This window comes from Lagenorhynchus albirostris, chromosome 11 (assembly GCF_949774975.1).
Source record: "Lagenorhynchus albirostris chromosome 11, mLagAlb1.1, whole genome shotgun sequence".
In the NCBI taxonomy this organism is placed as follows: domain Eukaryota; kingdom Metazoa; phylum Chordata; class Mammalia; order Artiodactyla; family Delphinidae; genus Lagenorhynchus; species Lagenorhynchus albirostris.
Window position 1 is genome coordinate 31,676,868 of NC_083105.1, and position 26,565 is coordinate 31,703,432.

The 26,565-nt window shown below is 37.7% G+C and overlaps 2 protein-coding genes across 7 annotated transcripts in view; one reads left to right on the forward strand and one right to left on the reverse strand.

Moving 5' to 3' along the window:
• KITLG (KIT ligand) overlaps positions 1 to 26,565 on the forward strand; it is a 101,287-nt gene that overhangs the window by 49,834 nt on the left and 24,888 nt on the right. For 5 of the 6 annotated variants that reach the window (XM_060165036.1, XM_060165035.1, XM_060165037.1 and 2 more), the window contains 6 exons: positions 13,598 to 13,768; positions 15,036 to 15,195; positions 15,633 to 15,716; positions 24,383 to 24,492; positions 24,872 to 24,939; positions 26,202 to 26,278. In XM_060165036.1, coding sequence (XP_060021019.1) covers positions 13,598 to 13,768; positions 15,036 to 15,195; positions 15,633 to 15,716; positions 24,383 to 24,492; positions 24,872 to 24,939; positions 26,202 to 26,241 — 633 coding nt within the window. In that variant the 3' untranslated portion in view covers positions 26,242 to 26,278. The remainder of the gene's footprint in view (positions 1 to 13,597; positions 13,769 to 15,035; positions 15,196 to 15,632; positions 15,717 to 24,382; positions 24,493 to 24,871; positions 24,940 to 26,201; positions 26,279 to 26,565) is intronic. The other variant, XM_060165040.1, reaches the window with a different exon arrangement.
• Positions 20,583 to 26,565, reverse strand: part of TMTC3 (transmembrane O-mannosyltransferase targeting cadherins 3) — a 302,048-nt gene continuing 296,065 nt past the window's right edge. The window contains exon 20 of the mRNA XM_060165029.1: positions 20,583 to 22,615. Coding sequence (XP_060021012.1) covers positions 22,543 to 22,615 — 73 coding nt within the window. The 3' untranslated portion in view covers positions 20,583 to 22,542. The remainder of the gene's footprint in view (positions 22,616 to 26,565) is intronic.

The window sequence follows — 26,565 nt, forward strand, 5'->3', positions numbered from 1 at the left end:
TTACTCTCTACTACGTTCCTTAGAATTCCTTAGAACATGTACCTTCTTGTTGAACAAGTTATCCTCTTTGTTGACCTAGCAAGTCTAGGTCAATGTCCTATTGAATTAGGAGAGTTCTCTGGAAATAATAATGTAACATTATAGCAGCCTGAAACTTAATTAATCATTTGCTTACTCACTCAGCAAGTGTCCGTTTAGGAAACACTATGGAGCTAGCACTTTATGAGACACTTTAAGAAACATATACATCAATTAGCCTTATGTTCAAAAACTTTAATAATAATGGGCGGGGGGAGTAGCTGGCCTTTTCATAATGCTTTTCTATTCTCAAAATGATTTCATGTTTTTAATCTCCTTGGATGATCAGAAAAACCCTGCGAGGAAAGCAGGATAGCTGCTGTGATTCCTATTTTACAAATGACACCCTGAGCTTTACAACCCAGAAGCATTTTGCCCAAAGTTAAACAACTAGAAAGTGATAGAGCCTTAAAAAGAAACCCTAGGTCATCTGACTTTTAACCCTAAATGTGGGTATCTAAATAATTATAATAGCAAGGAAAAGTGTTCTAAGTGAAGCATCTAAGTAATAAAGATGCACCCTGCTCCTGACTGTAGAAGCACTTAGGCCTGGGACTGCCAAGCCCTCTCAAAGAAATCACGCAACTCTTTGAAAAACAATGTTAAACTGAAAATAGCGAAATAGATTATTTTGTGCTGGTATAAATCATAGATTGTGCTAGTATAATCATAGATTGTGCTAAATCATAGATTTCAGTATCGGTTATTGATAACAAGCGCTAAACTTGTAAAAATAAAGCTGATTCATTGCCACCTATTTTTTTTTTTTTCTTGTTTCTGTAATTGAGAAAAGTCCGCTATTATTTGGTCTTGGCACACTGTCCTGGCACAACTGGAGAAACTCTGTTCTTGGCTACCGCCGTTGGCAAGAAAAACAAGCCCGTGCATAGGCCTTTGGGTAGAAATAGGGGGTCTTACGCTTTGTTTTACCTTCATTTTAAAATGTTAGTTTCTGCCAAGACCAGAGGAGTTTCCCAGTGGAGAGGCCCCTGATTATTTGTCAGTGGTCAGAGCCCCAGCTGCTGTATCTTTTGTCTTTAAACAACAGAGGGTAGAGTGGGAGCCAGTATGGGTACCAGAAAGATTCTCTGGGGCCAGAGCAGTAAAATTCTTCCAGAGGCACTAGGCAGAAGAAAGCAATAGGGTAGAATACACTTTATTTTTTGCTTTTGTTTTAAAAATAAGCTAAATACTCCTGAAAAGGGGAGGTTACTTTTCTAAGGGTCTTTTAAGAAAATTACCCAGCAGATTGTCTCTCACAAATAGCAGGGTGTGATCCACTGGTTGGTATTTAAATCTAACAATAATTACCAATTTTATTTTAAACTCTTTGAAACTATAATAGTGTCAGACTGTTAGGATTTCCTTTAAGTTCCTAAACTAAAAAATCCTAAACATTTCTGACCCTTTCCACTTACAAGTAATGTTATTATAGAAAGAACAAAAACTGAGTTGCTGAATTTGGGCCACACATCTGCTGTCATTCTGACCCCTCTAAAATGATATAAACTATGAGTTGCTTGTGGTATTTGAGTAAAAAAATTCATCCCTTTTTAGTTAAATTACATATTTATCAGTTTTCTTCTAACTTTTTATTTGAAAATACTTTCAAATTTCCAGAAAAGTTGTAAGAATATTTAAAGAACACGCATATACCTTTTAATACAGATTCATCTATTTTTAACATTTTGCCTCATTTGCTTTACTAAATGCTTGCTTTCTGTGTGCACATGTGTTATTTTTCTAAACCCGTTGAGTAAGTTGTATACAAAATGGCTGTTTAACCCCTAAAATACTTCAGTGTGTGTTTCCTAAGGATTTTCTCTTACATAACCACAGTATGGTTGTCTGCTTCAATAAATTTAGCAGTAACTAAAATACTTCAATCTATTGGCTGTATTTCAATTTTGTCAAATTTTTTTTTTTGCATTTTTTTCCCTCTAGTACAAGATCTAATCTAGGATCATGTTTTGCATTTTAATGTCATCCATGATCGGCAGAATAATGGTCCCCCAAAGATGTCTCATGCTGTGACTATATTACCTTCCATGGCAAAAGGGTCTTTGCAGATGTAATTAAGGATTTGGGGATGGGGAGAGTATTCTGGAGTATCCAGGTGGGCCCAGTCTGATCACATGAATCCTTATGAGAGGGAGGCAGGAGTTTAGGGACCAGAGAGAAGATGTTACACTACTGGCTTTGAAGATGAAGGGGCCACAAGCCAAGGAATGCAGGAGATCTCTAAAAGCTAGAAAAGGCGAGGAAAGGGATTCTTCTGTAGAGCCACTAGAAGAAACACAGCCCCTGTGATCACCTTGATTTGAGCCTAGGAAGACCCATTTTGGACTTTGACCTCAAGAGCTATAAAATAATAAATTTGTGCTCTTTTAAGCCCACTAAGTTCATGGAAACTAATGCATCGTGTCTCTTTGATCTTACTTTAAGACTTCCCAGCCTTTCTTTGTCTTTATGACAATGAAATTTTTGAGTTATACAGCCCTCCCCTTTCGATAAAATATTTCTCTTTGAAACAATTAATGTTTTTTAATGATTATATTCAGAATAAGCATTCCAAGCCGTGATGCTACATTAAGTGATGACGTGTCCTCAGGTTATCACATCCAAAGGCACACAATGTCCATCTTCTCTTGCTGCATGTTTTGATCTCCTGGTTCAGGTGTTCCACCATTTCTGTGTATTTACTCATTAACAACTAAGAAGCAATCTTTGGGGAGACACTTGAAGACCATGTACAGTTCTTCATCAAAATTTCTCTCGTGGATTTAGCATCTATTGATGATTTTTACCTGAACCAGTCTTTACTGTCTTGTCAGTTTTTAATCATTATTCTTTTAAAGACAAGGTTAAACAAATAAGCCATTGGCCATACATAATGTTATTCTAACAATATGCCTCCCAGTCATCTTCCCTCTGTAGCACCCTTCCTGTACGATTTTACTATCTCAACTGTCCCCACCTTCTTTTGCCTGGTTTGCTCCCTCTGGGATATTCTCATCTCCCTCGCCATTCCAGGATTTATTATGCGAGGTTTCAACTCTTCTTTAGAAGACAGGGTGGCAAATACACCTGATCATTTTACCCCTCCTCTTCATAAGCTTTGAATGGTTGTTCTTAGGAAAAGGAGCTCCTTAAACAAGGCCTCCAAGGTTCTCGTGATCTGGCACCTTTCCAAATTCTTGTTCAGTCCCTCAACCTCACATGTTCCTTGCTGCCACTGTTCCTTTCCTGCATGCCTTTCTCTGTACCTAGAGTGCTGGTCAATCCTTTTGTTTAGGTAACTCCTGAATCTTTCATTTTCTTTTTTTTTTCCTTCTATGGTTTTCTTTTATAATTGAAGTATAGTTGATTTACAATGCTGTGATTGTAGCAGAGATTGCTCTGCTGCTGTACAGCAAAGTGACTCAGTTATACACATATAGACATTCTTTTTTTTCATATTCTTTTCCATTCCATGGTTTATCCCAGGAGACTGGATATAGTTCCCTGTGCTATACAGTAGGACATTATTTTATCCATTCTAAATGTAATAGTTTGCATCTACCAACCCCAAATTCCTTCCCCCACTCCCCCTTGGCAACCACAAGTCTGATCTCTATGTCTGTGAGTCTGTTCCTGTTTTGTAGGTAGGTTCATTTGTGCCATATTTTAGATGCCACATATAAGGATATCATATGGTATTTGCATTTCTCTTTCTGACTTAATCACTTAGTGTGATAATCTCTAGCTGTATCCATGTTGCTGCAAATGGCATTCTTTCATTCCTTTTTCTGGCTGAGTAATATTCCATTGTATATATGTACCACTTCTTTATCCATTCATTTGTCGATGGACATTTAGGTTGTTTCCATGTCTTGGCTATTGTAAATAGTGCTGCTCTAAACATAGGGGTGCATGTATCTTTTTGACTTGTAGTTTTGTCCGGGTATATGCCTAGGAGTGGGCTTGCTGGATCCTATGGTAGCTCTATTTTTAGTTTTCTGAGGAACCTCCATGCTGTTCTCCCTAGAGGCTGCACCAACTTACACTCCCACCAAGAGTGTAAGAGGGTTCCCTTTTCTCCACACCCTCTCCAGCATTTGTTATTTGTCTGACTCTTTCATTTTCAATGTCACGTCTTTAAGGAAGCCTTCCCTCTCCTTGAGGAAGCCATATCCTCCTATTAGAAACTCTTTTCATAGCACTCCTCAGAGTAGTAGTGCTTTCGTTTATTTGTGGAATTTAGTTGATAATCTTCTATTCACCTGTAAACTTCCTGAGGGCAGGCATTGTATAATCTTGCTCTTCTATCCTCAGTGTCCAACATATGATAGGCACTTAATAAATTATCTGCTGAAAGAAAATGAAGAAGGAAGGAAGGAGGAAAGTGCCCTAACATGTAATCACTTGTAATTTCCCTGAGGCACCAATTCAATAGAATCTACAAGATTTTGATGATGAGGCGAATAACTGTAACTCATCACACATTATCTGCACCTCAATGTCACACTGTTATCTTCTTTTAGATATGTGTGCGTTTTGTAAAAACTCTTAGGTCTAAGAGCTGTATCATGCAATTCTGAGGAATCATGGTTTCCGTGAGCCTTCTGTTACGCTACTTTTATTGAGTCATTTCCTTAATCAAGAACCTTCTCATTGTTCTCAGCGATTGAAGGCTGAAAGCCAAATTCCTGAATCTGATGTTCTTGACCTTCCCTAATCTTGCCCCACCAAAACCACTTCATCTTAATACCCGTTCTTCCCCAACACAGACTCGCCCCTCCAGCCAGATGCATCCCTGCCTCCTAGAATCACCTTGCTTATTCTCAATTCCAAGGCTGCCTAGTACTACTTCCCTTTGCTAGGAATGTTCTTTTCTCCCATCCTCTCATCCAAATTCTACCCACAGAATTATACAATACCCTGGGGCTAAAAGCATTTTAGTGGTCATCCGCCTCCAAGGTCAACTTAAGAACCCTGTTTCTCATAAGACCATTTCCTAGTGTTCCAGACCATGCTCTCTTCCCCATATCATTTGGCCACTAAAAATTGACATCACCCCTATTTTGTGCTTCTGCTTGATGCTTGTGGGGGACAAGTAGTCAGCAACACTGATGTGGTATCTGCTCTGTGGACCTTACCTTTTAGTTTATTATCTCTGAATTTCTATAGAATTTGTCCAGAAACAAATCATTTGGGGTACTTGATCATATATTGCTTACATAGCTGTTTAAAATCGTATGCGTTATGGACTTGTCTCAAAGTACTGTTGTGAGAAATAATTAAGATATGAAAAACCCAAGATATAGTATACGTACAATGATTGTCCTATGTCATCACAATTATTTTGTTGTTATATTTTCTCTTTTTGCTGTATTTATCTAAAGATTAGGGATCAAATCTTTTACTCCTTTGTATTTCCTTACCATTTAAGCAGGTAGTAGCTACTCAAAAACTACTTACCAGTAAACATTTAACTGTTGGCAAAAAATGCGTGATTTCCAAATCTTGAGGAGCCCATCTCATTTGTTTATATTCCTTTGGTTCTCACTAACAGTAATGAACTCAAGCTTTACCAACAAAACAAAACAAAACAAAACAAAAAAGTCCCATTATTTTAAGGAGACTGAAGAATAGCATTCCAGTCAAGGATAGGGATGCAGCCAGGCCTCATGAAGGGACTGGAGCCAGGATTGGAAAGCTACCAGGTTTTCCTTTCCCCTTCTCTGCAGCTCTGCCTCATTCTGTTTTGCCTGTGCAGAATTTTTCTCTGTTCCGGTCACCTGGGGGGCATATCGCTGCCCCAGAGCTCCCACATTTACATATTGGTTTTGACCCTGCTCAGAGACTCGTTGTCAGTTCCTATCATTACTACCAGTTTTGGGGAGGGACTTTCTAATTGACCCATGTGGCTCAGGAGGGCACTATTGTTCAGTCAGCTGTGGCTGCAGGGCAGGTTCACTATTTGTAAGTGTGGATCCTCAGAATCCACCCCTATGATTTGATGCGCTCCCTATAGAAATAGATGTCAGTCAAGTGGACACTGTACTTAATTACTTCTATCTCTCATATAATAGAGTATGTATTTCAAAGGAGTAAGTGTAAAATGTTAGGTAAGTGAATAAAATATAAGATTAAATACGATTTTTAAGTGGCTCTTTTGTATTCTCAAAGTACAGGGCCCATCTTAAGAAATAAGTGATTATATTAAGATACTTTCAGAACATCTAGACCATTACTATCTGATAGAAGCCACATATGTAATGTTAAATTGTCCGGTAGCTACATTTTAAAAAATAAAAAGGAACAGGAAAAATTAAGTATATTAAATTTTATTTAGTCCAATATATTCAAAATGTTATCATTGTACCTTACAATCAATATGAAGTTATCAGTGGGATAGTTTTCATTTTTTTATATTTATTCAGAATCCACTGTGTATTTCATACCTACAGTACACTCCAGTTAGACGTTAATTTTCATCAGAAATATTTATTCATTTAGCTTTTTATAAAGTTTACAGTTGAAAATGCATATTCCCGTACCTAAGCTTTTCCAAACATACTTAAAAGTTTTCCAGTCACCAAATCAAGTATTGATTTTTTAACTTTCAACAGACTGAATTAGTTAAGCAAAAGTAATATTTTAGTTCCTCAGTCACACTGGCCACATTTTGAGTGATAAGTAGCTGAAGGTGGCTAACGGACCCCCTATCAGCTAGCACAGATTAGACAGACCCCTGTATTTTATAGAGAAACTGAAGTTCTGAATAAGTGACTTGCCTAAAATCACGAAGTGTGTTAACCGAGTTAGAATTAGACACAGCCTCTAGTTCATCATTGCTGCCCTCACCTCCCCACGCTGATCCTTCCTCATGGTGCTATTTTGTGTCTGGTTCAGAGGCCATTTATAGGCCTGCCCCGGGAAACATCACATATTTATAGTGTTTGGACTGATTACCATCTTAATCAGATTGAGGTTTCTACATCACTTTAATTCAAACAAGAAAATGCGAAGTTAGATGTCTACAGTGAACACTGAAAACCCAAATTAATTGTTTAGACAGAAGACTAAAATAAATGACAAAACCCAGCTCATCTAAAAGGGAGTTAAGATTTTGGAGACTCTACAGTAGTAATGTGAGCGCACAATATTTTACAAAGTGTTATTGTAGGAATGTTTTAAATCTGCCTGCCCATGGAATGTTTGAGAGTGGCAGGGAGTGTCAGCTTTCTAGCCCTAAGAGTAAAAACCAGAGAGTTCGCTAAAGGCGATTAGCATTTGCTCTTTGGTTGCAACGACTGCTGGGAGCAATTTGCTTTCCGTAGTATAGCTCTGGAATCATTGAAATGAGACAGAGCCACTTCCAGTTCTTAAGAAATCTCTTGAGGTTAAGGACCAGTGTGCCTCGTCCAGATGTGAGACCACATGAGTCATGGAGAGCCCAGCAGAAGAAAATACTGCAGCTGTATGTGCTTTGACTGTATTCACTGATAAAAGAACTAGACGAGTGCTTGGGAGTCTTGGTTTCTAATATTTAAGTTTGTTGTGTAATCTTGGCAAGCAACTTCACTGCTTTAGGCCTTGGTTTTCTCAGTTATGAAATTGGTGGGACTGGACCAGATGGTCTTCAGCATTTCTTCCAGATCTAAACCATTGTGATTCCAGTGGCATGGCTCTAGATTCTTTTGTCTGCCCAGCCAGTAGGTAAATGCTAGAAGCACAAGAGGAAAGAAGGGAATGCTTTTGCACCCTGGGCATCCATACCTCTAATTCTCTAATTCTGGCAAGATTGAGGGTTGACACTCATTAAAGAAAACAAAACAAAAGCGATCAAACTGGGTGGTAATCCTGGTAATTCGATTGGTTGGATTAGAAGATGGAGTGAAGACCGACTGTGACTATTCCTCAGAAGCCTCGTAGCTTATGAGCCAGGCCTTTCCTCCCTCTGAGTCTCTAATGGATATTTTACCCCAGCTCCGTTGTGGAGAAATCCCTCACAGTGCAGACAACTACATGAGGCCCACTAAGGAAGCAGACACGTATCTAAGACAGTTACCAAATGGAAAAGTAGTGCCAAGTGCATCCATGAAGAAATGTTAGAGTATGTTTTGTCCACTTTCAGATTTTAATTCCAAAAGGCTTATGGTGACTGCTCTTAGAGACTCTCTCTTCATCTAAGACTGATGTGGAAGAGTGTGTCAAATGTTTTCTACTATTAAACCGGAACAGTTTCTTAAATGAAGCAGGGGATGGAGATGAGAAAGCAGGCCAGATTTAGCAAGTCCCCAGGATGTTTTTATTTCAGCCAGCGACTCAAATTTACCAGTTCTGGGTCCACAGAGGTATTATGTCATACATCTTATGAAATTCATATATCATCTATTTTAAATTTTCATTGTTGGTTTTTGGAAGCGGTCATATTCCTGGTTATGTTTAGAATGCTTTCAATTGTAGTAGTTTTTATATCTTTAATTGTTAAATCATTAATTTGGTGCTTATGGTATTTTAAAATCCCTTAGGAAGTTCACAGTTTTTACCCAGATCTTCTGTGGTGGCATGCTAGCAGGTCAAGGACAATGAGTCAATATCATTGATTCAGTTAGCATTCTAGAATGATACATGTTATATGTGTGTGTGTGTATATATATATGTATGTGTATATATATATATATATATACATTACATATATAATATATATATATATACACACACATACAAAAATGAATAGAAAGCATGTGTTGCTCCAGTAGTCCTAAATAGAGCTGCTATAATTGACCCAGAAAATGTAAGACAGAGGCTACCAAGAAAGAAGGTAAGAAATTAAGAGTATGGAGTTAAGGAGTTTGGAGTTTTTCAAAGCAAAAACTATATTTCTTTTTGTATGTATATGGGTGAATAAAACATTAAATTATGTGTACTTCAGGAATTTGAAAGGTACTCCTTACATCACCTCTTTGACATCCTGGGTGACTTTATCAACTTTATTAATTCTTCACATTCTTCTAGTGAAATAAAGAACATTATGTATAGCTTACATTCTTCTGATATATGTTGTGAGTTAATATTTATATAAAACTATTTGTTTAAAATGGTCTCTGAAAGATAAAGAGTGACAATAATGCCTGTTATTAAGGTAAAGGAAAAAATTAAATTTGTGACCCTCAAACTTTTAATTATCTATTTCCTAATCATAATCTTGGGAGAGGTGAAAAACAGAGAGACTTCCTATCATCTCAGAAATGAAATATTTAGTTCACTGAGTTTTGTTCTCTCTGCAAATCATTGACTATATTTAATTAAAAAGAAAATGCGAAACTGCTTGATATTCTTGTCAAAACTGGTTTCCTTTCTTGCAGGCAGACGAGTTAAAACTGGCTAATATTTAATATTGTTTACCTCAATTTTATCTTTAATAAATCCACTAATCTTTAAAAGCTAAAATAGAACTGTTTAAACAAATTTAGTGACAAGAAAGAACTTTGGATTAGTCTTTTCCAAGAATGAATAATGAATGAAATACAGTTAAAGACGTTTAGAAATATATTTTTCAGCAGTGTAGTCCAGAAGTTTATATCAAATATCAACGAATTTTTCATAAAAATTGACTCAATTTTTTTGAGTCAATTGGACATTGACTCAATGTCCTTCTAAAAGGGCAGATATTGGGCTAGGCAGGATTTAACTGAGAAATTAGAGGTTTAGGGTTGAAAATGTTACTGGGAAAAGTTGATTGCTTGGACTGTTGATTAGGTATGTGAAAACAAGGGTGGGTGGCCATGGGGAGAGTAGTCAGAGTTAAATAAGAACTTTAATATGGAATGTAAACATAGAGTTCATTTGAAAATAGAGACAAACAGAAGTGGCAGTAAGCACCCCCGAGTTCCCAGTTAAAAATAAGAAACATACAGACAAACGCTTTTCTGCTTTAACCACAAAAAAGCAGCAAAAAGCAAAACCAAAAAGAAACAACAGCAACAAAAAAACCAACCTGTTCATCTAAGGCAAAGACCACAGAAACAAAAGGAGTACCTTAGTTCAGAACAAGGGAATTTGATTTTGGTTCCTACACATCAGAGGATCTGAGAGGACAGGCAAGCTTATTCACAAAGTGGAGCAAGGACAGAGTTTGAAAAGATTAATACATGAGATCTGCTTGCCATGGAAAAATTTGCACAATTTCAACGGAATGAACGAATTGGTGAAGGCTGTTCTACCGAATAAGTACTATTAAGGCAGTATTTACAGAAGGTGCTGTTTCCTATATCCTGGGAAATCTGCCCCTTGCTGATAGGGCTGACTATCTAAAGGGAATTATCACTGTCTAAACAGGCGGAAACTTGGAGAGCAGTCAGCCCCAAAAGAAAGACTGACAGCTTGTAAAGAGACTTGTTAACGATGCAAATATGAACTTGCATATGCTTGAGATAAGCGTTAATTTTACAAAACAAAGAGTTCATTCTCAACATGTTTTGGAAACACAGTCTTTGAGAACTTGGTTGATGTGTCAAATGAAATGGCCTAATTGAACTAATTCCCATTTAGGGGTTTGTTTATTCTACTTATCTGAAGCCAGAGCCAACACTCCCTAAAAGTTTTGAATGGCATTTAATGCTTCCAGAAATTGCAGCTTACCTATCTGTAGATAAGCCAGTTTCCCTTTCAGCTGAATCATATTAATTAAAACTGTTCTGTTAAATAAATGTAAAATGGCCCTCTTGTATAATTTAGAATACATAAATTACTCGACCTTCCCCCACAGAGATATTCTGTTGGTAGGTAAAGAAATAAAGTTTAGTGGTTTTATTCGTTTTACATGGCATCAGTTACTCTCTCTGATTACAACATTTTTATTACAATAGGAGTCATTTTAAATTATTTAGGATCTTAATAAGCCAAGACCATTTTATCTTTGCCAATAATTATCTTATTTTTCTCAGTATAACATTTTAACAGAGTTAAAAAAATAAATCAGGACCTTTACTTTAAAGATCTTTATAAGAGAGAAGATAACGTTACAGTATACCAAATATGTGAATTTATGACCAATGATTATATTTTAAGTGATGTCACATTAATTTAAAAAAATTATAATCCATTCTAACATACTAAGAAGTTTTTCCTAATAATCTAAACCTTTATTGATCCACAGCCATTTATAGCAGGGGTTGGCAAACTATACCCTATAGGCCAGATCCAGTCTGCTGCCTACTTTTATACGGACAGGTAGCTGAGTTTGTTTTTTACAGATAAACCTTTACAGTCTACTTGATGGTAGAGAATGCTTTTAACCCCAAGCAAAATGTTGACCCAATATAAAGCATTCCATTCTTTTTACTGGTAGACCTGTATTACAAAAGAAATTAAAAATTCTTTTAAGTTTATTTATTCATTTATTTAATTTTTGGCTGCACTGGGTCTTCGCTGCTGCATGCAAAAAGGTTTTTCTCTAGTTGCTGAGAGTGGGGGCTACTCTTTGTTGCAGTGCGCAGGCTTCTCATTGTGGTGGCTTCTCTTGTTGCGGAGCACGGGCTCTAGGCACGCAGGCTTCAGTAGTTGTGGATCACAGGCTCTAGAGCTCAGGCTCAGTAGTTGTGGTGCACGGGCTTAGTTACTCCACGGCATGTGGGATCTTCCCGGACCAGGGCTCGAACCCATGTCCCCTGCATTGCCAGGCGAATTCTTAACCACTGCGCCACCAGGGAAGCCCTAAATTCAATTATTATGCGAAAGACATTATATTCAAGTATAATCATTACCTTTTAAACTTTGTAATAAAAGAAACTGTGGAAATTTATTTTCTCTTGTATAAATGGACCTACACAATATCCTTGATTTTTGCCTCTTGGCATAGAAAGCCTAAAATATTTACCATCTAGCCCTTTCCAGAAAAACATGGACCCCTATGATGGAGTATTTTTTCTCATTCATTTTTATTTTTTAATTTATTTTTTATTTTTGGCTGCTTTGGGTCTTCGTTGCTGTGCACGGGCTTTCTCTAGTTGCCGTGAGCGGTGGCTACTCTTCATTGTGTGGGCTTCTCATTGCGGTGGCTTCTCTTCTTGCAGAGCACAGGCTCTAGGCACATGGGCTTCAGTAGTTGTGGCACACAAGCTCAGTAGTTGTGGCTTGCGGGCTCTAGAGCACAGGCTCAGTAGTTGTGGCTCACAGGCTTAGTTGTTCTGTGGCCAGTGGGATCTTCCCGGACCAGGGCTCGAACCCGTGTCCCCTGCATTGGCAGGCGGATTCTTAACCACTGCGCCACCAGGTAAGCCCCTCTCATTCATTTTTTAATCTTGCTGAACCTACATCAGTTCAGCAAGTAGTTTCTGAGCAACTCCCATATGACAGACATTGTTCTAGGCCCCAGGAGACACTGTAGGGAACAAGATTTTATAAAAATACTGCCTTCATGAAACTTACATTCAAATTATGTACCTCATCTCCTCAAAACTACCTTGTTTCCATTATTCCCATTCTATAGAGAGGCAAAGTGAGGTTCAGAGAATTTATGTAGCTTGTCTGGAGTCTCAGCCAGAACTGAACCCAGTTATATCTGACTCCAAGGCTTGAGCTTCTAACCAGTGGGCAGGTCTGGCTTCATGGGCAGGGGGCTCCATGCTTGGTTTCATGCTCTGCTGTCGCCATCTTGAAACTCTTAATCATTTTTTTGAACATGTTTTTGAACAATAAATACATTTCCATTTTGCCATTGGCCGCACAAATTATGTAGCTGGTCCTGCCACTAAGGCAAACGTGCTTCTCTCTCAGACCACATTCTGCCAGGGCTACTTTTTATTTTTTTAAACACGCACGGGGGGCTTCCCTGGTGGCTCAGTGGTTGAGAGTCTGCCTGCCGATGCGGGGGACACGGGTTCGTGCCCCGGTCCGGGAAGATCCCACATGCCGCGAAGCGGCTGGGCCCGTGAGCCATGGCCGCTGAGCCTGTGCGTCCGGAGCCTGTGCTCCGCAACGGGACAGGCCACAACAGTGAGAGGCCCGCGTACCGCAAAAAAAAAAAAAAAAAAAAAAAAAAAAAAAAAAACACGCACGAGAATTCATCTATGAAGAAGCCTTGAAGTCTACCAAGGTTTTTAGAAAAATAATCTATTATTAATCCACTGATTCATTTTCCAATTCACCAAAAGACTGGAAGTTCCTTGAAGACTAGGACTCTCTCCCACAATAATTTTTTTGTCGTTTCCTCTGGGCCTAAAGTTCTTTTAAATTCCATTAGTATCTGAACCTTGTCAAGGACTCTGTCTTGGCTCTTCTTGTCTTAATTTTACTTCCATGGAAGAGCAAAATCTTTACCATCAACAGTTTCCTCTGATCTTTATGCATTTGTAAATTTTGAAACAGATGTTGGGTATGACTTAAACAAAACATAAGAACTAACCTGTTCTGATATAAGGAAATCCTTTGTCCGGGAGTCTATGACTGAAACATTGATGGCTTTGAAGGGTAATCCACCTGTACTTAAAATAGGTGCTTTATCTTCTTTTCTTTCAATTTCTTACAGCCTAGTCATTGTTGGATAAGCGAGATGGTGGAACAATTGTCAGTCAGCTTGACTGATCTTCTGGACAAGTTTTCAAATATTTCTGAAGGCTTGAGTAATTACTCTATCATAGACAAACTTGTGAAAATAGTCGATGACCTTGTGGAGTGCATGGAAGAACACTCATTTGAGGTAACTTTGTATTCATTGGGATTGCTTTTTATTACTCTTCTCTAAAACCTGTGCTGATTGGTCATGGCTGGGATGGGGGCATATTTGTGAGATTTCTAATTTATAAATTTTTAATTAAAAAATTTTTAAGATGAGCACATCTCTTAGAGTTAACATCTCTTTTTATGTCAATCGTATCAGTACAAATAGTGTGCTAATGGCATTGATAAGTAGAGGTCACAAAAAGTAGGGTATATTAGACGAGGTATCATGAAGGAAATAACATACGCATTGGGGCATGAAAGATGAGTTAGGTGGTCAGTAAATGGCAATGTCTGGAAGAGCATTCCAAATACCAGAGAATGTCCGTTTACTAATCATAGAGTAGTACCTAGTAAGTGCTACATAGGTGTTAACTCTTATTATTACCTGCTTTTATTTATAATCATGTATTTATGAATTCCTAAAATAGAGCTTTGACTTGTTTGGAGGATTTTATAGAAAATCATACTCTTTTTATTCTTTTGAGAGTTGCTTCTTTCACTCTGCGTTATGTTTATAAGATATATCCACATAAAGCTGTAGTTTTTGTGTGTGTGTGTGTGTGTGTTTTTACTGTTTATAGAGCATTCCATTGATTCAATACACCACTGTTTATTAAACCACTCTCCTGTTTATTGGTGTAAGGGTTTATAAACACTGCTGGGAATAACTTTCTTATATGCCTCTTGGTGCAGCTGTGCAAGAGCTTCCTCAGAGTATTTACCTAGAAGTGGAATTTCTGGGTCACAGGATGGGCGCATGTCCAACTTTACTAGATAATATCAAATGTGCCAATTTATGGCATTCCAGTGACTTATAAGAGACCCCTCTGCTCCATGTCCTTGCCAGTACTTATTATCGTCAGACTTTTAAATTATTGACTATTTGGAGCATGTATTAATGGAGGGGTATTTTTTTTAATGAGGAGTAATAATTTTAATGAGCATCTCTAAAGAACAGTGTCTGTAATTTGTTGTTAGGATTATTTCATTGTTATGATGTTGTATTCACCTTTCTCACCCTCACCACCACCCTCTTCCTTTTATCCGGAGTTGAGCCCCAGACTGAACTGGATGGGATCATTTACCCTGCAGTACAAATTTGAATTATATGTGTTAAAACAGTTGTCTAAAAGTGTCCGTTTCACTTGAATCTTTCAAGGACACATTTATAGTCTATTACCTTGACATCAGTTAAATCTATAGACTATTTGAAAAATATAATCCTATTTTTTTTCTTCTTCTAGAATGTAAAAAAATCATCTAAGAGCCCAGAACCTAGGCTGTTTACTCCTGAAAAATTCTTTGGAATTTTTAATAAATCCATCGATGCCTTCAAGGACTTGAAGATGGTGGCTTCTAAAACTAGTGAATGTGTGATGTCTTCAACATCAAGTCCTGAAAAAGGTAAGACATATAAGCATTTCTAATACAAGTATAAAAAGCAAGTTTGAGTCTTATATGTATAGGTAAGAATCTACCTTTGACTCAAATATATGTGTAGCTAGGGAAAGATGTGTGTATGTCTAATATAAAAGCAAATATCAGTGGCATGAAAGAAACAAACAGTTGTAGATTTGTTGGTGTTCAAGCCAAAACAACACTTATTGTGCATGAGTAAACAATATATGAGATAGTCATATTTTTATCTGATATTTGCTAGTAACGTACAATTATATTATTCTTCACCTCCAGTCTTCTTAATGTCCCCTTCTCAAATCTGAATAATCTAGATTTGGGAAGCAGACCTGGAAAGTACTCTGATATTGTACTTCACCTTTTGAGGACTCTGTAATTTATGTAAATCACCATGCAACACTGACACATTATTGCTTTCTATTTAGATTCCAGAGTCAGTGTCACAAAACCATTTATGTTACCCCCTGTTGCAGCCAGTTCCCTTAGGAATGACAGCAGTAGCAGTAATAGTAAGTACATGTATCTGATTTAATGCATGCATGGCTCCAATTAGCATCTGTAGGAGTATTGCATGGGCTTTAAAGGAAATTTTGACAATCATTACTATTAACGCTGTTCTGTTGCTATTCTTCCTCTTATGATCTTCCTGAGAATTAAATATTAGGTTTGTACAATTGGATTTCCCTATAGCTAGAGATAATGTTTAATCGGGGCAATAAATTTTCTGCTAAGATTATTTTAAATAAGGCATAAAATTACTTTTAGATGTATGATTTATGAACTTTTTTCATTGTTGACTTAAAGTATATTTCGCGTAGAATTTGCCTGACGAAAATGGACTTTTAAAGTGGAAAATACAAGTGCTGGTTTTATAAAATTCCAAGGATATTTTCTGTTTTATTGTGTATATCACTATTTACTATTGTGTGTTTGGAAATTTGATGATTTTTGTTATTTTACTATAAAATTACATGTTAGGGGAGAATATTCTTTCTCTGAGATTTCTGTCCTCGGTGGTGAAGAAGAACCCAGTTACCTGGAAGTCTAATGTCTTTTTTTCAAATGGAGGCAAAGGTCACTATAAAGGTCATTGGATTTACTAAGTATCCTGATCCTCTAGCCTCATGGCAACTGTAGGGGGAAAAAATTCATCCTTTGATCTTAGCTAAGAAAGCCATCCCTTAAGACTTAGTAATGGGGCACTCTCATATGTTCAAGGACATCAAAGACCTATCTGTAAAAAGGAGTCATCAATTTAATACAAATCCACAATAGCAATGCTACAATTCAGAAATTAAAAGAAAAAGCTCTAAAATCCAATTTGTTTTGGATTTTTTGCCAACAAAACCTGACCTGAATTGTGATGAAGCTATTTATAATATTTATCTTTCTAAAGGTGAATATCTATGCATTTCACTAGGAAATATTAATGTGTTTGATTATAGGGTACTACCCAGACCTCATTGAAAATATTATATAATATACAATATTTACAGGACCAAACCTTCTAAGATCTAAAATTCTGAATCACATAACACATTGGATCTGAAAAGTTTTGAAGAGACACTTTGTATGTTAGTCAGTTAAGGTCTTTCCTACTAACTATGAATTTTATTAATCTTTCCAAAGAAGAAATTTTGTCTTCTTAAATTCTGTTTGTATTTCATTGATTTCTAATCTTATCTTTATTATTTCCCTACTTCTACTTTGGGTTTAATTTGCTCAATTTGTTCTAACTTCTTAAGTTCTTAAGGTAGAAAAAGTAGATCATTGACTCTAAACCATCTTCTTTAGTAATATAAGCACATATATAAATTACATTAAAAGCAGCTTTGGCTATATTCTACACATTCTGATATGTTGTGTTTCCATTATCATACCTTTAAAATACTTCTTTTAATTCTCCTTGTGATTTCTTCTTTGATTCATGGGTAATATAAAAGTGGGTTGTTGTCTAAAAATGTGTTTTTTCTAGATATCTTATTATTAACTCCACTATTGTCAGAGAACATACACTGTAATCTTTTGAAATTTATTGAGACATTTTATGAGTATTATTCAAGTTTTGGGTGTAGCATTCTCAGATTTAATCCAAGTAGTTGATAGTGTTGTTTAGATCTTCTATATCCTTATTAAGTTTTTTGTCTAATTTTTTATTACCTACTGAGAGTGGGACATCAAAAATCTTTCCTTTTGGAAAAGGAAATGGGATTTCCTTTTCCATGTGGGATGTGGATTTGGTTATTTCTCCTTTTGGTTCTGAGTTTTTTGCTTCGTCTGTTTTGCAGGTCTACTATTAGGTGCTTATACATTTATTATTGTTATGTCTTCCCTGATTAAGTGACCTTTATATCTTACTGCAATATCCCATATTAACTCTGGTAGAGCTCTTGTCTTGAAGTGGATTTTGTCTGACATTAGTAGAGCCAGCCTTTCTTCTGCTTACTGTTTTCATGTATATCATTTTTCTTCCTTTCATTTTCAACATATTGTCTTTATTTTAAAGGTACATCTCGTGTAGACAGGATATAGTTGGGCCTTGCTATTTTATCTAGTACTTTACTTTTAATTACAGTGTTTCATCTGTTTGTATTTAGTACAGTTATTGGTATGGTTGGATGTGGGTCTACCATTTTGTTATTGGCCCCATTTGTTTGTTGATACTCTGTTCCTCCTTTACAGACCTCTTTTGTGTTGATTTTTTTTTTTTTTTAGTGTTCTATTTTAATTACTCTGTTGGCTTTTCAACAGCACCTCTTGACGTCATTTTGTGGTTGCTTTAGGAATTACCACATACACCTTCACTTGTAACATTCTACTTAGAGTTAATGTTGTAGCACATCCAGAAACAATATAAGAACCTTGAAGCAGGATAGTTCCACTTGCCCACAACCATCTTTTGTGCTGTGTTGACATATATCTACGTAGGTTATAAGCCCCACAATGCAGTCTTAAAATTATTACTTTAAACTATCATATGTCTTTTAAAGAAAGTAAGAGAAGGGAAAAAGAATCTTTTATATTTACCCACATATTTATTATTTCTTGTTACTCCTCATTCCCTCTTGTAAATCCAAATTTCTGTCTAGTGTTAATTCCTTTCTGGCTGAAGAGCTTCCTTTAGCATTTCTTGTAGTGCAGATCTGTTGCCACCAAAACAATTTTTTTTTCTTTTAATTGAAAAATGTCTTTGCCTTCAGTATTGCAGGTACTTTTTACTAGACATGGAATTCTGGGTTAAAAGAATTTTTTTTCTGAGTCCTTTAAAGATGTCGCTTCATTGTCTTCGTGCTTCTGTTGTTTCTGACAGAAAGGCAGGCAGCATTTGTATGATGTTTTCCCTTGTATGTACTGGATCATTTTTCCCCTCTGCCTTTCAAAATTTTCTTCTGTTTAGGAGTTTAAAAAAGATGCACCTAGGAGTGGTTTTCTTGTTGTTTGCCAAGCTTCTTGGATACGTAAGCTTATTTTCCTCAAATTTGGGGGAAATTTGGCCATAATTTTTCCAAACATTTTTTTCTTCATTCTCAGCTCCTTTTGAGAGGAATCACACACATGTAGAATCACACATGTACCAATCCCATATATGTTAGGCAATTTGATAATATCAGTCTCACAGATCATAGAGGTTTTGTTCAGTTTGGTTTTTTTTCCAACCTCTCTTCTCTCTAGTCTTCAAAGTGAATAATTTCAACCTATCTGTTTTCAAGTTCCCCGGCTTTTCTGACATCTAAATCTAATCTAAATTTTTCTTCCAGTAAATTTTCATTTTGCCATTAAATTTTTTTTTTTATTAAGACTTTATTGTTTTAGAGCAGTTTAAGGTTCACAGCAAAATTGAGGGGACGGTGCAGAGATTTTCTTACATACCCCCTACCACCACATACCCATAGCCTCCCCCATTATCAACATCCTCCACTCGAGTGGTCCAGTTGTTACAGTTGATGAATCTACATGGACACATCATAATCACCCACAGTCCATAGTTTACATAGGGTTCACTCTTGGTGGTATACAGTCTGCAGGTTTGATTCCAGTGTATCTTTTCATTTCTAAGTTTGTACTTTGTATTCTAGAATTTCCATTCGATTCTTTTTATATTTTACATTTTTCTGCTGAGATTTTTCATCTGCATATTCATTATAACAATATTTTGTTTTTTGGCCCTTGGATATAGTTATAACAGCTGCTCTAAAGTTCTTATCTCCTAATTTCAACATGTAGGTCATCCCAGCTTGGTTTCTATTAACTGATTTTTTTCTCCCTGATTATGGGTCACATTTCTCTTTAGATGGCTAGTAATTTTTGAACATATGTTGGATATTATGGATATTATGTTGTTGAATATCTGGATTTTGTAGCATTCCTTCAGAGACTTTTGAGTTTTTTTACTGGTAGGCAGTTCAATTCCTAGCAGATGAGATTTATTTTCCTTCCCAGTCATGTTTTTTAAGCTTTCTTAGAGGGAGGCGAGAGAGTAGCTTTATTTCTAAGGCACAGAGTTTCTGAGATGTTTCTTGAGTACCTGGAAAATCTCTCCATTCTTGCTTGTCAGAACTCCTTCGTCTCTGAATTGACTGCCAGGATCTCTGTTAAAGTCATAGCTTCCCGGGCATTGTTTATTGCCAGGTTTTGTGAAGTCGTTCCCTGTGCCTGTACAGCTTATTAGTCAACCAATGACTTAAGGAGACTCCTCCAGAGACTTCTACCGCTCCTGTTCTGCACAGCTCCTTTCCCACAAATAACCCTGCCTCATAAACTCCAGCTAGGGCAGCAACCCTGAACTTCATTCTCTGATTCCCTACCTCAGTGAGACTACTAAGTCTGAAGGTGCCTCCCAGCCAGAAAATCAGGACAGTCGTGAGCCTTACCACGTGTGTTTTTTCCTCTCTCGGGGATTACACTCTTGGGCTGCCTCTTGGCTGATGTCTGAAAATAGCTGCCTCGTATAATTTGTTTAGTATAATAATTATTTAAGTTGGGAAGGCTAATATGCTATAATCATGGTTGGAAGAAAAAGTCTTTTCTACTTACTTTAAAAGACAAACTGAATATAAAACACCTATTTGGTCCTGTACCTCTGAGTTTATAGGTACTTTTTAGATTGCAACATGAATGACCAGTCTTTTTTGTTTTCCTTTCTTTTTTCTTCCTTTTTGTAAAAAATATGGGTCTTGCATAATCAGCTTTTGGCCAGGTGTTGTCACTCATGAATGAATATGGCACTTAGATACCCATGCACAAGACTAGCTCTTATGTGGTGTACATTCTCATAGGAGAAACAGACACAAATAAAAAGTCATAGTATTTTATAATATATATTATTTATAATATAATATGTATAATAGAAGTATGTAAAAGCTTTTAGTTGTAGCATAAAGGAGGTAAGACTTTTTCGGGAGTAGGGTCAGGGAAACTTGAAGAAAGCATGCTGGTTTTCAGGGATAAGACAGACCCCAAATGTGGCCAGGCTGGCCAGAGGACCAGTGCATATGAAGGAGGAATCCAGAGGTGTAATGCCCTCTCTGTAGCTTATAAGGGAAAATCATGGGATAATGTAAAAGTGTATAAGTTATCCAAAGGGAACTGTGTTTTCAAAGTTACAGTAATATCCTTAGTACCAAGCTAAAAGGATGTCTTTAAAATGATTGAGATTCTTACAGATAGTATATTTAAATAATAGAGAAGAAAATCCTTACTTTGGCATTAGCTTACTCATCTTCCAGACAGTCTTGAGTCACACTGCCTGGGTTTATATCCCAGCTCTAGACCTTGGCTAGCTATGTGACCTTGGGCAACTGTCTTAATCTCTGGAATCCTCAATCAAATGGAGGTTGATAATCTCTCCACAGGTTTTCTGTGAGTTTTTGTTTTTGTTTTTTTTGCGGCACGGGGGCCTCTCACTGCTGTGGCCTCTCGCGTTGCGGAGCACAGCCTCTGGACGTGCAGGCTCAGCGGCCATGGCTCACGGGCCCAGCCGCTCCGTGGCATGTGGGATCCTCCCGGACCGAGGTACGAACCCGCGTCCCCTGCATCGGCAGGCGGACTCTCAACCACTGCGCCACCAGGGAAGCCCTTCTGTGAGTTTTAAATGAGTTAGCACATGTATACTTGGAGCCGTGCTTGATGTATAGTACATGTTCATCATTAATTATTAGAACAATGAGATCTAGCACCGAGGCTGGGTCAGTGGTGAGCTTTGAAGTGCCAGCAAGCCTGCGGTGAGCTTTGAACCTGAATCAAGGGAGAGAATACTGAGTTGCATACTTTTTAAGGACCAAGGAGAGAGCCATGTTCATAGGCATGGTCCCCATAAGCAGACTTACTCTACAAAGGAGTTCGGCAAAATTGTTGCACAGTTTGTGTTCTGCGTTTGTAGAGATGTCTGATGTTATTAGTCAAACCACACAAATCAGTTCCCACAAATTTTGAACTGTGGACAGCTTTCATAATAATGATACAATTAACATGAAAACAACCCAGGAATTTGGGATTACTCAAATCCTGTCCAGATGAGCTCCACCACCCCATACACTTTCTGGGGCGATCTTTTCATAAAAGAAAAGCTTTGGCCCTAATACCCTTCATATGGGCCTTGAGGCACATAATTCAGATCTCATTGATCCCTGGCTGATAGCAGCAGTAGTAAGTATTATGCCCTGGAGGCGTAAGCAAGCCTTTTCTGATAACATCAATTTTTCTCTCCCTGGAAGAGGAATGGCAGGATCACTGAAGAGTTAGCCAAGGCCTGGCTGTGAAGCCATTTGCATTAACAAGAGAAATAAGCAAAGTGAGGTGACACCTCTGTGGGAGGGAGGTGCAGTTCCTGTGGGTCTGACCCCCTCCCTTCTCCCGCCGGAGGACTGCTGCTGCGTGTTAGTCAGATTCCAGAACTTTGTTCAGGGCCGTAGTCCTAGGGGTGGAAGTTTAAAGTGGTTAAAAAGTCACAGTGCTCCGGTAGAGGGAGGTGAGCTTTCTTTAGCCTCTAAAGAAACACCTCCCTCAGGGGCTGTCCTCCTACCTGAGAAAGATTTTGAGTGGGGAGTCCCAGAACACCTCACTCTGTAGTAAGCTCCTTTTGCTTATTGCTGGTGGGTGTGGTCTTTCCTCTGGTCTGATCGATGCAGTTCAAGATTTGGCTTTTGGATAGAACAAGAAGAGCAGGGTTTTAGCTGCCTTGATTCTGGGGCATCTGGCTGCCCAAACATAGGTAATGGAGTTCTCCATAGCACCATCTTAGCTCATTAGTTTTCCATTGGAGCTGGGGACAAAATATTAATAGCTTTCTTTGTTCTCTCTGTACATGTCTATGTATGTCACCTGGCCAAATCATAATCACATGCCAGCAATCCCAATAGACAGTGTGGGCCATCGTGGGTTGGCCATCAAGGAGAATTCAAACATGTCACTGGAATATAAACACAAACAGCCAAATTATTTACAGATAACGATATAAGCATTTCTAAAACGGTCAGAATTGCGTGTTAACTCCAAATCCATTTCCTCATAGAAAACACCTTTATAAATGGTAGTAAAATCCCTGACAAGTACACATAATCTTATATAACCCTTAAAATAGCTATATTATTGGAATAACAGTATTACTTCAGTTATGCCAAATCCCATTTTATAACTAAGCCTTAATTTGGTGATAGAATTCATGTTGAGCTTTAATTTAAGATGCCTAAAACGTATTTCCCACGGGGTTATAGGATGTGAGGTGGGCCAAAAGAGCCGTCAGTCTAGTCTTAAGGAAGTGATCCATGGTTACGTGAATGGAAGATTCCACTTTACCCAATGTCCCTTAGGATAAGGGACACCCATGACTCACTACATCCCCCCCCCATTTCCTACCCCAGCACACACACACAGACTTACTGTTTTGAGAGCCTCTTTGGAAACATAAGAATCATAGAATTAATGAATTTCCTGTACCAGGTTTACCAATGGTAGGGAAATGGGCAATTTCTGTTCTCACTATAATAGATAACATTTGTTTCTTGCCTCTTCGGTTAAATCTATGAGTTTATTTTTCCATCTTAAATGCTGATACACATACAGTGGTTTGGTTCTTTTATATCATGTACTTTAGGTATTTTATATGTTAAATAGGTGACTATAGGCTGACACAGTACCCAAGTATCATTGCAAAATATCATAGCCCAAAACAGTCACTTTCCCTTGGATTGGTTTACATTTTGATCATACGATTGTTGAAAGTGTACAATTTCTAACTGTATTACATCTTCAACAGAAAACTGAAAGTTTAACTCTTACAAGTTGACACATATGTGTCAATGTTTTCAAACAACTAAGCTGTTCCTTGTAAGGAGATAGACAGAAAAATCTGTCAAAATGTTAAGTTTTGTGTTGGGAACAAGAGACGCTTGGGGGAGATGTGTTGTTTAATTCCTGAATCATTCTGCTTCTCATGGAAGAGCAAAGCAGGGTGAAGGGAGGTGTCCCAAGTTAAACTCATGTGTGTGTCTTCTCTCTCACTAAATTACATATTTAGAGTCAGCTTAAGGAGACACTGGTACTTCCAGCCATTCTTTCATGTTCAGTAGTCTCAGACTTTCGAACACAGAAAGTCTGAAAATTCAAACCTTTACTCCATGGTACAGTTCGGGGCCCTACCTGGCATCCAATAAATGTCAGCTGAAGATGTGATGAGGAGACACCATAATTCTAAACTTGAGGTCCCTAAAAGTACTCTAACCACAATGTACAGGTATTAACTTAATATTTGAGGCAGGCCAAACATAGCTCGAGGCATGCATCCAGACCTTGATCCGGGTTGCAAAATGTCTTCTTTAAAATTTCTTGGCAAGATGTGAAGTGTGAGAAAGTGAGAAGATATTAGAAGATAAAGGCATGGAAGATGGATTTGCCTGATGATAGAAATCATCTGCAGGTATATGTCATCTGTGTTCCATATGGGTCTGCATTAACCAAGTCAAATAGCCCTCTGTCTGTGGTGTTTCTTTCGTTTTTCAACTTGTATCTTTTGGAGACTACATGGACTTGCATTGCAAGCAGGAAAATCAGCATTTTAAATATTTTAAACAGATAGGTCAAGAGTACATTTCGGAAACAGTTGGGAACAACCACAGGATAAGAGCAAAACCTCTGGCATGGAGGTACTGTGTTCACCACTGTACTGTTTAAATTACAGGGAAGGCCTCAAATCCTATTGAAGACTCCAGCCTACAATGGGCAGCCGTAGCATTGCCGGCATTCTTTTCTCTTATAATTGGGTTTGCTGTTGGAGCCTTATACTGGAAGGTAAGTGTTGCTATTCTTTTTTTCTTTCCCCTTGATCACAAAATTTCTGACCTTTATATATTTATTTGTTCATACTATATTACATCAATGATTAGCTAACAAACTGCCCTTTTCTAAGAAAGGATCCTACCAAGAAAACAATATTTTTCATTTGATTACTATTTAAATCTTTCAGTTTCTTTATTATTCTTTCATCTCCAACATCCTAAAAATGCTGAGTTGATAAAACCGTGCATTTTTCATAATTTCTTATTGCAAAAGTATTTTTATATGCTGCATGCTGATGAAAACATAGAAGTGGAGACTGTTTACCTCTTAAATAGTACATGATATATTGATATTTTTATAATATATGTATATATCACTGTTCTTTTCCCAGAAGAAACAACCAAATCTTACAAGGGCAGTTGAAAATATACAGATTAATGAAGAGGATAATGAGATAAGGTATTTTGTTTTACTAAATGTGTGCATAAGTAAGCTTGACCTTGCCACTTCACATACCGTGCATGTGCTCATAACATCTTTAAGAAGTGTTTCACTCTTATGGTGGCAGCTCCCAACTGATGTCTTCCAAGTTTTATCCACATTTCTGATCTCTCCTTGTCTCTTCAATCCTACATCTCCATTTACTTGGGAAATACCTTCATGTAATTGTCTTCATAACCCTTCTTATGGTATCATCTCTGCTCTCTTTATTTCTATAAACAGCAGAATCTTGCTCACGTTCCTGGTCATGGAGCTCAGGAGGCACGTTTGCTTATTCTCCTCTTTTCCACACTATAGCCAAGACATGCTTAGCTCTTTCTTTGGCAATAGTCATTATCTTCATCCATATCTTTATTATGTCTTGACTGAGTTGCTACCACAGAATCTTTCTTTTCCTCGGCCTTTCTAAACTCCACCTTTGTCTCATTCTTCCGTAAACCCCATTTCTTTTTTTTTGCCCATACGTGGGCCTCTCACTGCTGTGGCCTCTCCCGTTGCGGAGCACAGGCTCTGGACACGCAGGCTCAGTGGCCATGGCTCACAGGCCCAGCCACCCCGCGGCATGTGGGATCTTCCCGGACCAGGGCACGAACCCGTGTTCCCTGCATCGGCAGGCAGACGCTCAACCACTGCGCCACCAGGGAAGCCCTAAACCCCATTCTTAATATCACTTCCTAGTCAAGATACTTTCAGTTATTTTTCTCTTGCATACTTCATATATTTGACCTCACTCTGGCTTTCAGAGCCCTTAATTTTTCTCAACCTACTCAGTATCTTATTCAAAGCCAAATACAAAAATTGTTTTGTGAGACCTTGCCACTTATGGTGGCTGACGCTGATCACGTTTTTACCCTATCCCATACTGCTCCAGGACCAATGCTTTGATTTTACATTCAGTTATAGTTTTCATTTGGCATGTTATTTTCTCTTATGCTGTATGTGTACATATTCACAAATTAAGTGCATATAAGCATTTTCCGTATGTGCATCTGCATATGCGTAGAGAATTTTTTAACTACTTGGGGAGACTATGTGGAAGCAGATGAAGTCTTCCCTCTTCCCTACAGTAATATTATGAAGGTAAGCTTCCCACTCAATTTTGCAATCTTTTGCTACTGTATTTACAGAAAAATAAAAACTGCCCTTTACAATGCCCAGATCATGGTTACTTCAGAATCTCTGTCTAAATGCAAATAAGCATGTTTCTTATTCTTTTTCAGTATGTTGCAAGAAAAAGAGAGAGAGTTTCAAGAAGTGTAATTGTGGCTTGTATCAACACTGTTACTTTCGTACATTGGTAAGTATTAAGAATTCAAGCTAAAAGATGTAACAAGAACTATGCAGCATCCTAGACACCAAAATTTATTAAGTCTTCTATCAAGCTGGGGTCAGTATGTTAGCTGAAGCTGTTACGTAATTGTGCATTCTCAAGTTTTGAAAGGCAAGCAGTATTATTCCAGTGTAGTGGATTCATCTTGTATGGGAGATATACAAAGCATTAACAGTTGAGCGTTTCCTAATTTTTTTCTTTTTTGGCTGCGCCACTGGGACTTGGGGGATCTTAGTTCCCCAAACAGGGGTTGA